At 48.4% G+C, this 10212-nt stretch overlaps 1 protein-coding gene across 1 annotated transcript; it reads right to left on the reverse strand.

The window, feature by feature from the left end:
* Positions 1-8114: 8114 nt before the first annotated feature.
* Positions 8115-9758, reverse strand: LOC140805552 (uncharacterized). The gene has a single exon (XM_073161818.1). The coding sequence runs from the start codon at positions 9756-9758 to the stop codon at positions 8115-8117; it is 1644 nt and encodes a 547-aa protein (XP_073017919.1).
* Positions 9759-10212: the final 454 nt, after the last annotated feature.

Consider the following 10212-nt stretch of genomic DNA (forward strand, 5'->3'; position numbering starts at 1 on the left):
AACTCTTGCCTTCGAATAATAAAGGAGACGCTTCGACTGGCTGAGACTCTTGGACTTCCTCCGCTTTTAAGGACGCTTGCCTATAAATAAGAGGATACAGATGCAAAATGAACCTCAATCCAAAATGTCGAGTTCAAGTGGTTCCAGTGCCTGCAGCAGTACACATGTCCTGGTGACTCCGGAAATGCGTCCTCATGTGGAGGAGTTGAAGAGAAGAATTGAACAACGCATATGGGCGAAGGTCATGGCCGTGCGGGACAAGGTTTATGACCTGGACTATACCTACCGCAATCGTCTCGCCACTACTCGAGCACAAAGAGTAAGAGCGAGGAAGTATACCCGAGAGTTCGTAGTAGATCGGGTGACAAATCTGGTTGATGACGAAGTTCTGCTACATATGATGCTGTGGAAAGAGTGGCATGCTTTGAACAAGATAATGAAGGATGAATCCTTCATCAACCTCCGCATTCACGAGTTAACTAATTGGATAACGGAGTGGCAGGATTCTGTATCTAATATAATGGATCCCATAACTTTTCGCCGCTATTTTATGTAATGGAAATTTTATTGATTTTTATTGTTTCACTACTCCTCTGTAAACAAATCTTGTACAAATTTATGCGGACTGCAACAACAGACGTACCATAAATTGTAATAACCCAATCTTTAAAACTGAAACTACCCTTGTGACATACCTGATGAAAATATGGTCACAGGATCTGGTATCTCTTGCACTCAGAACATACTCCCGGGCTGGTCAATTTTTTGAATTTGTAATAACCTACCGGGGTCTCGAACTACCCGGACTTAGAAATCACCATCCCGGGTCTCTAGGCTTCCCGAGCTATGAGACAAACCCGCCGAGGTCTTCAAAACCTCCCGGCTTATCCACACAGCATCATAATGACACGTGTTACTCTATTCCAACGGTCAGTAATGTTTCGTATTCCGAGGAACAGTAGGCCTGACACTTTAATGACTGCGCGTGTCCCTTCACGTACTATCCGATTCTCGAGGGTCATCTCAACCATCCGTTTAGATGCAAATCAACGGTAGAGATCAAGCCCCTCCCTTTATAAATAGTGGTATACTCTTTTGCCAAAATCACTATTGAATTCAAATTTCAGCGGAACTCTTGCGCTTGGTTTTCTCTCCTTCTCCGGCGTGTACGATCATTTTCCTCCGGCGACCTCCCCACTGTCTCCCTTATTTACTCGTAAGTACTCTTCCTTCAAAATGTCTAATTCTACCTCTTCCACGTCGGGAGCCATCGCGCGAGGCTCGCCTAGCGACGAATCTGCTGCGTTACGCTCCGATGCTTCTCAATCTCCCCCACCCCGTCGCTCTATCACCCAACCCGCTAAGAAACCAGTAGCCTCTCCAATCAGACCCTCTTCTTCTAAACCCTCCATTCCTAGTCACTCCCGAGCTCTTGCCCAAAAGAAAGGTAAGGGTAAAGCTCGGGCCGCGGGCCCTCCTCCTGCCGAGGCCCCGGGAATTCCCTGATTCTCCTCTTTGAGTATCACCCTACGCTCAGGGGCGGATGAGGAACTTAGGACCTTGGGTAATATTCCTTCCAATCTTTCTATCCTAATACCCGGGGTCCTCTGATAAGGCAAAAAACCCCCCTCCAGGGTACACTACTTTCTTCCGGGACCAAATTAAGAATGGTCTTAGGTTTCCGATTCACCCTTTTTTCATTGCAGTTGCCAAATTTTTTGGCGTACCAGTTAACCAATTCCACCCTAATTCTTTTAGAATAATGGCTGCCACTTATGTCCTCTTTAATATGAACAATTTTCTTATTAACCCCCTCATCCTTCACTATTATTTTTCTTGCCGGTTCGGGGATAATGCCTTTTCCCTGTCTGCCCGGCACAATACTCGCTTCCTTGATGATATACCCTCTTCTCAAAAAGGGTGGAAAGGAAGATACTTTTTTATTCGACTTCCGGGAGATCTTCCCTGTTTGACCGGTTTTCTCTCCTCTCTGCCTACACAACCTTCCCTTCCCGGCACTTATAAATTCGAAGAACCCTTCATTGTGAGCCAAGATTTGGTGGAGGGGCGCAAATACTAATCTTCCACACTAATTTCTGATGATAATTTGATCACTTATGGGTTGAGTCCCCGGGCTGAGGATCCCGAAGATCGCGTTATTGATGAGGTGGCGGGCTCGGGCTCTCAACCCGGTAATTCGCCCCTCTTTCCTGCCGCCTCCTTCCTTGTTCTCTCCTTGATTTACTTAACACTATTTCTTCTTTGTCCAGATAATTCCGAGATGCAAGCGGCTTTTGCTAAAAGACGGGCAGCTGAGAAAACTGCCCGGGAACAGGATCTTGCGGCGCACCGCGCAACCGCCGAAGCAGAAAAGAAGCGTGCTGCAGAGGAGGCGTCTCAAAGAGTGGAAGTTATTGGGGAAGATCTTCTCCGGGAAGATACTTCTCGGGCAATGGCTGAGACTGTAGAGGATGCTGAAGATCTCGCCCCTCTCAGTCAAAGAAAAAGAAAAACCGCGGCGGAGCCTGAGCTGGTTGTTTTGGAAGGCCCATCTGAGGGTGATCCCTGTACTTCCCCACCTGCACAACCCCGGCCTCCCCCACAACCTACTGGGGCCTCAGCCTCCGAGCTCCCTTCCAACAATATTTTTTTCGAGGGAGCTACTGCCAGTGGTGCTAAGCGCTTCAAGCAAATGCTCAGCCCTACTGAAGCAATATTCTTGAAGAGCATCCCTGCCCCTAACAGGTTTCTGGAAGGATCAAACCGGCTTTTCTCTGTAAGCTCTTTGTCTTACGGTTTAATATTGCTACCGACCTATTTTTCCTGACTTTTGTCTTTGTCCAGGCGGCTCAAATGATGGTCTCGGCCTTCGAGGAAGTGGCGGCAGTGGCCACCAGGACGAACAGACAGGCTCGGGCGTCTCAAGAAGTTCATGACCAACTCCGAGGGGAGATCGCCCGGGCCGAGAAGCTGCACGAGGAGAAAGTTGCCGGGCTCCTTGCTTCTTTGGAAAGAGCCAATCAACAATTGGCTTCAACTCAACGTGCTCGGGATGAGAGTTTGGCTCGAGCAGAAGCCTCTCAAAGGCAAATTGCCTTTCTGGAATCCCGGGCTCGATTTCTTGAAGAAGAAGCCACTCTTCAACAACACCGGGTTGTGGCTGCCGAAGATAAGCTCAAGCTTTTCCAACTCACTCATGAGGAATGGAAGACTGTCTTCCTCCAATCCTCGGAGTTCCAAGCGGCCGTTGAAGATAGATCGTACAACTACTTCAAAGTTGGCTTTGCGAAATGCCGGGAGCAATTTGAGGAAGAGGGCTTGGTTCCGGCAGACAAGGAGGGCTTTCCAGACATAGATCGAGCCATTGACTCCCTTCCCAAGGATGATGATGCCGACAAGGAGACCAAAAAGGCTCCTGAAAAGACCGGGGAGGAGTCTGCTGCAGTATTTTTAGTTTAGGATTGTTTCTTTAGATTTCCATACCTCCTTGTGTAATTCTTGCTCCCGGGCTCTGGCTATAAAAATCATTTTTCCTTGCGCAATATCTTAATCTATAGCGGACCAAATATTTTATATTCGATAGGAAATTAAAGAATGCGAACCTTGCTAAATACGGAGTCTTGAGCCCGGGTGTAACTCCTTGGGCTTTTTAGAACCAATGTACGGAGCCTTGGGCCGGGGAACATGTCCCGGGACTTGGGAATGGTCGAGGTGTGTTGCCACGAGCCAGGGTGTAGTGCCCTGGGCTTTTGAGAACCAAGGTACGGAGCCTTGGGCCGGGGAGCATGTCCCGGGACATGGGAATGGTCGAGGTTTGTTGCCCCGAGCCAGGGTGTAGTGCCCTGGGCTTTTGAGAACCAAGATACGGAGCCTTGGGCCGGGGAGCATGTCCCGGGACTTGGGAATGGTCGAGGTGTGTTGCCCCGAGCCAGGGTGTAGTGCCCTGGTCTTTTGAGAACCAAGGTACGGAGCCTTGGGCCGGGGAGCATGTCCCGGGACTTGGGAATGGTCGAGGTTTGTTGCCCCGAGCCAGGGTGTAGTGCCCTGGGCTTTTGAGAACCAAGGTACGGAGCCTTGGGCCGGGGAGCATGTCCCGGGACTTGGGAATGGTCGAGGTTTGTTGCCCCGAGCCAGGGTGTAGTGCCCTGGGCTTTTGAGAACCAAGGTACGGAGCCTTGGGCCGGGAGCATGTCCCGGGACTTGGGAATGGTCGAGGTTTGTTGCCCCGAGCCAGGGTGTAGTGCCCTGGGCTTTTGAGAACCAAGGTACGGAGCCTTGGGCCGGGGAGCATGTCCCGGGACTTGGGAATGGTCGAAGTTTGTTGCCCCGAGCCAGGGTGTAGTGCCCTGGGCTTTTGAGAACCAAGGTACGGAGCCTTGGGACGGGGAGCATGTCCCGGGACTTGGGAATGGTCGAGGTTTGTTGCCCCGAGCCAGGGTGTAGTGCCCTGGGCTTTTGATTGTTTTCTTTGTGGGAGATAATAATACAACATTTTGGGAAAAGCAAATCTTTCATTGATATCCTCAGCGAATCGATTACATCCGTTATGTATAGTATTGCTTTAAATTAAATGCATTCCAGGGTCTTTTGAGAGAGCGTCCTTGTGCATCCTCTAGATAAAAAGATCCTGGGCTGACTCTTCGGATGATTTTGTATGGCCCTTCCCATTTTGCTTCTAATTTTCCCACCTCTCCTGCTGGATTGACCTTTTTCATGACTAAATCTCCGATTTGGAAATCTCGGACTCGAACCCTCTTATTGTAAGCTCTCATGACCCGACCTCTGTAGGCCTCCATGCGGATAAACGCTCGGTCCCTCTTTTCCTCAACTAAATCCAATTCCCTGGCCCGGCTTTCATCATTATTGCGGGGGTAAGATTCTACCCGGGGAGAAGTCTTTCCAATCTCAACTGGAAGAACTGCTTCAGAGCCGTATACAAGGCTGAAAGGGGTTTCCTGAGTAGGTATCCGCGGAGTAGTTCTGTAGGCCCAAAGAACACTAGGTAATTCTTCAACCCAATCCTTCCCTTTACCCTGAAGTCTCGTCTTCAATGCCTGTACAATAATCCTATTGACAACTTCTGTTTGGCCATTTGCTTGAGGATAAGCCACAGAGGTGAATGATTGAGCGATCTTCATTTCTTGGCACCATGAAACAATTCCTTTGCCTTGAAATTGCCTGCCATTATCTGAGATTAATCTCCGGGGCACTCCAAATCGGCATACAATATTCTTCCACAGGAATTTCAATACCTCCGTTTCGGTAATTCTTGCCAAAGGCTCAGCTTCTACCCACTTGGAAAAGTAATCGACTGCTACTAATAAGAATTTCTTCTGAGCTCGGGCAATCGGGAAAGGACCTACAATGTCCATGCCCCACTGATCAAAAGGACAAGACGCCCAAATAGGCTTCATAAGAGTAGCTGGGCTATGCTTGAAGTTTGTATGATGTTGACATCCTTCGCAGGTTTGAACCACCCGAGCTGCATCCTGACCAAGGGTTGGCCACCAAAATCCTGCAAGCATGGTTTTTCGAGCTAGAGACATTCCTCCGAGGTGCTCCGCGCAACATCCTTCATGAATTTCCCGGAGTACATAATCTACCTCCTTTTCAGGCAAGCATTTTAAAAGAGACCCCTGGAATGATCTTTTATACAAGATTGCGTTTAAGAGAACAAACCTGGGAGCTTGTCTCTTAATCTTCTGAGCTTGACCTCTGTCCTCGGGTAGTGCACTCTTTTCAATAAATCTGATTAAAGGCGTCATCCAGGAGCTTTCTGGATCGGGTGTTCCTTCTTCGTCCGTCGAGAGGATCAAGCGGGAGACATGCAATACCTCCCGGGTGCTTACTTCACTTAGGGATGCTGCCATTTTTGCAAGAATATCTGCCTCGTCGTTTTCTTCTCGGGGGATTTGCTCGATACTCCAATCCGAAAAGCCTCCTGCTCGAGCTTTGATAAGCTGTAGATATTTCAGCATCCTATCATCTTTAGCTTCATATACACCCTTTATCTGCTGACTTACGAGTTGTGAATCAGAATATATAATTATCCGGGAAGCCCCGACTTCCCGAGCAGCTCGAATTCCAGCTAGCACAGCCTCGTACTCGGCCTCATTATTAGTTACTCGGGAATCAATCCTTATTGCCAATTTGATTTTTTCTCCCGGGGGAGATATCATCACGACTCCTACTCCGCACCCCGCAAGGCTAGACGCCCCATCTACAAAAACTCTCCACACTTCCTCTCCGCTGGGCTGGATCATCTCAGATAAAAAGTTTGATAAAGCTTGTGCCTTGATAGCCACTCGTGGTTTGTATTCGATATCGTACTCCCCCAATTCCACCGTCCACTTAATCATTCGCCCGGATACCTCAGCATGAGTCATGATTCTACCAAGAGGGCTGTTGGTAAGAATCACTATTTGATGTGATAAGAAGTAAGGTCTTAGCTTCCGGGCGGTCACGATCAAAGCCAATGCAATCTTCTCTACCTCTTTATACCGGAGCTCGGGCCCTCTTAGAGCGTGGCTGACATACTAGACAGGCTTCTGATCAGAGCCTTCTTCTTTGATCAACACTGAACTGACAGCATGCTCTGTAGAGGATAAATACAGGAATAATTTCTCCCCGGGCTCGGGCTTTACTAATACCGAGAGCTCTGCAAGATGAATTTTCAAGTCCTGGAAGGCTTGTTCACATTTATCGTTCCATCCGAATTGCTGGGCCTTTCTCAAGACTTGAAAGAAAGGATAACTTCTGTGTGCTGATCGGGATATAAACCGAGAAAGGGAAGCAATCCTTCCCGTCAGCTTTTGTACCTCTTTTACAGACTGGGGAGAGGGCATACATAAGACAGACTTCACCTTCTCCGGATTTACCTCAATTCCCCGCTCTGTAACCATGAATCCCAAGAATTTGCCACTCTTTACGCCAAAAATACATTTGGCCGGGTTAAGCTTGATCCCATATTGCATGAGGGTGGCAAAAGTTTCCTCCAGATCATCAATAAAAATAGTGACCTCCCGGGTCTTGCTTAAGATATCATCCACATAGACCTCCAAGTTCCGCCCCAGCTGCTTCTCGAATACTTTGTCCATAAGACGCTGATAAGTGGCCCCTGCATTCTTCAACCCGAAAGGCATTACAATATAACAAAATGTACCTCCCGAGGTGACGAAGCTGGCTTTATCTTGATCTTTTTTGGCCAAGGGAATTTGATGATACCCCTGGTACGCATCCATAAAGCTCAGCAGCTCATAGCCCGAGGTGGAATCTACCAGCTGGTCAATCCGGGGCAGCGGATAATGATCTTTAGGGCACGCTTTGTTCAGATCGCGGAAGTCTACACACATGCGCCATTTGCCAGTGGATTTAGGTATTAAAACCACATTGGAAAGCCACGTAGGGAATTGAATTTCCCGAATATGCCCCGCCTTCAGGAGCTCCTTTACTTGCTCTGATATGATTTTATCCTTTTCAGGACCAAAGTGCCTCTTTTTCTGCTTTATGGGGTGAGACCCTGGGAGGATGTTTAAATGATGCTCCGATATAAAGGGAGAAATCCCCGTAAGCTCCTGCTGGGACCAGGCAAACACATGGATGTTAGTTTTTAAACATTTAATTAAACTCACCCGGGTGGTCATGCTGAGATCCCGAGCCACCCGGATTTGCTGTCCTGGCCCAATCTCCACCGCCTCCTGCTCTTCCTCTGCCACAAAGTGTATCTCCCCTTCCTCCACTATCCTTCCTCCTATCTCACCTATCTTAGCCCTCTTCCCCTCCTTCTTAGATCTGCTTTGATCTGCCCGGACCGCTTCTACATAACACTTTCGAGAAGAGGGTTGATCTCCCCGGACTTCTCCTACCCTTGCTCCCACAGGAAATTTTATTTTCTGGTGGTAGGTAGACGCTACAGCCCTCAACTCATTCATGGCTGGCCTCCCAAGGATGATGTTATACGATGATGGGGAGTCCACCATAGTGAAAGAAGTCATCACTGTTCTTTTGAGATCATGAGAACCCAAAGTCAGAGGTAAAATAATTTCCCCCTCCGGATAAACCACGTGCCCGGCGAAGCCAAAAAGAGCGGTTTCCACTGTTTCCAGGTGATAGCCCTATAAATCCATCTGCTCAAAAGCATCTTTAAAAATTACATTCACAGAACTGCCTGAGTCCACGAAGACCCGCAGAATATCATAATTCGCCACTCGGGCTTGGATCACCAGGGCATCATTGTGGGGTAGATTCACCCCTCTTAGGTCCTCCGGGCCGAAACTGATGACTGCCTCACTCTTCCTCGATCCTTCCACCTCCAAACATTCTCTCCTACTCCTTGACTTCCTCGCCCGGTTAGAGTCTCCATCAGTAGAGCCTCCGGATATCATTTTAATCGTCCCTACAACCGGGGGTGACTTCTTTCTTTGCTCAGGCTCAGGCCCCCTTCTCCTTCCGGGCTCGATCCTAGGATTGCTTCTGACACCTCCTCCCCGGGAACTAGATCCGGGCTGCCGGGATGTCCATGGCGGCAACCTAGGAATCTGGGTATTGATAATGGTCTTTGGGAGAGAAGGCGCAACATAATTTCCCTTCAGAACTTTGCAATCCTCGGTGTTATGGTAGCCCAACTTGTGAAGAGCACAAAATCCCTTTTTCTCTGGCCGGGACAGCTGATGGTCCGGGGCCAAATCTCTACTACACTCCTGCACCTCCCTCTCTCGGGCAATCTTCAAAGTCACATGATGGGAGAAATGCCCTGGATTGCTCCTCTTTTGCCCCCTCTCCTCGGGCTTAGATGTCCGGTCTCCTCTTTCTTTCCTCACGGCTTCCCTCTTCTGCTTCTGGGCTTCCTCCATATTTATGTACTTTTCTGCCCGGGATAACAGGTCCTCAAAATCCCCGGGTACCTTTTTCGTTAGTGATTTGAAGAATTCTCCCTCCCTCAAACCCTGAGTGAAGGCTGTAGTCTTAGTCTCGCCGGCACAAGATGGGACGTCTAGGGCTACCCTGTTGAACCTTTTGATATAAGCCCTCAAACTCTCCTCCGGGCTCTGCTTCACCTCAAAAAGACTAAAAGCAGTCTTTTTGTATTTCTTACTGCTACTGAAATGGTGTAGGAATACTTTTTGGAAATCTCTGAAAGAATGCACACTTTGAGGGGGCAAACCCTCAAACCATCTCTGGGCGGAGTCCACCAGAGTTGTTAAGAATACCTTGCACTTGATTCGGTCAGTGTAGCAGTGCAGCATGGCCATGTTTTCGAACCTGGCGAGATGCTCCTTCGGGTCCGAATTGCCATCGTAATCTTTTATTTTGGCAGACTTGAAATTCCCGGGAAGAGGCTCCCGGACAATAATATCAGCAAACGGGCACCCTTTGGCAACGACCCGGGCGGCGCTACGGCTCTCCAACTGTCCCTCTAGGATCCTTATCTTTTGCTTTAACTCTCTCAACTCCTCTGCCGTAGTCGGAGCTTTTGACCCGACACTATAATCCATGTTACCTCCACTCACTTCCTCTTCCTCCCTCCGTTCCTGCTCCTGCTCCTGCTCTTGCTCTTGCTCGGGCGGCATGTTGTGTCGAGAAACTTCTTTGTTGCCCATAGCTTGAGCTATTGTGTCGGCCATCATTTTTTTCAACTCTTCACGGGTCATAGTTACGAGATTCTGCTCGGTGTTATTAACACCCACTTGTCTTGAAGATTGTCCCCCGTCCCACTGGGCCCGGGAGTTATTTTGGTCTGTTCTCCTAGTGCGAGCCATATCAACGTCTCGAGCTCAATATATTTCCCACAGACGACGCCAATGATATGATCCTGTTGAAATGGGTGAGCCGGGTAAAGAGCTCCAACGGATCAGATTAACAATGTATAATGTTTGGGAATTTTGAACGAAGACAATGGCTTGAACAACACCTGCAAACAATAAAAAGAACTCGTGAATGGGCGCCGGAGGAGTTTCCGACGTAGCCACTCCGATGATAAAGTCAGCAGATTGTAAGATGATGAACTTCGAGCAATATTTGAGAAAAATACGTAGAGTGCTTTAAAGTTCAAAGGTTTTTCTTTTCTTTTTTTTTTCGGATCATTAAATGACATTAATACCTGCTATTTATAGGAGAGGAATGGGTAGTTACCTCGGTTTCCGTGTCATCTACTAAGTCGGTTTACCATACTAGCTTCTGATGACTTCTCGGACACTCCAAACTCAAGTTGTT

This window comes from Primulina eburnea, chromosome 1 (assembly GCF_022965805.1).
Source record: "Primulina eburnea isolate SZY01 chromosome 1, ASM2296580v1, whole genome shotgun sequence".
NCBI lineage: Eukaryota > Viridiplantae > Streptophyta > Magnoliopsida > Lamiales > Gesneriaceae > Primulina > Primulina eburnea.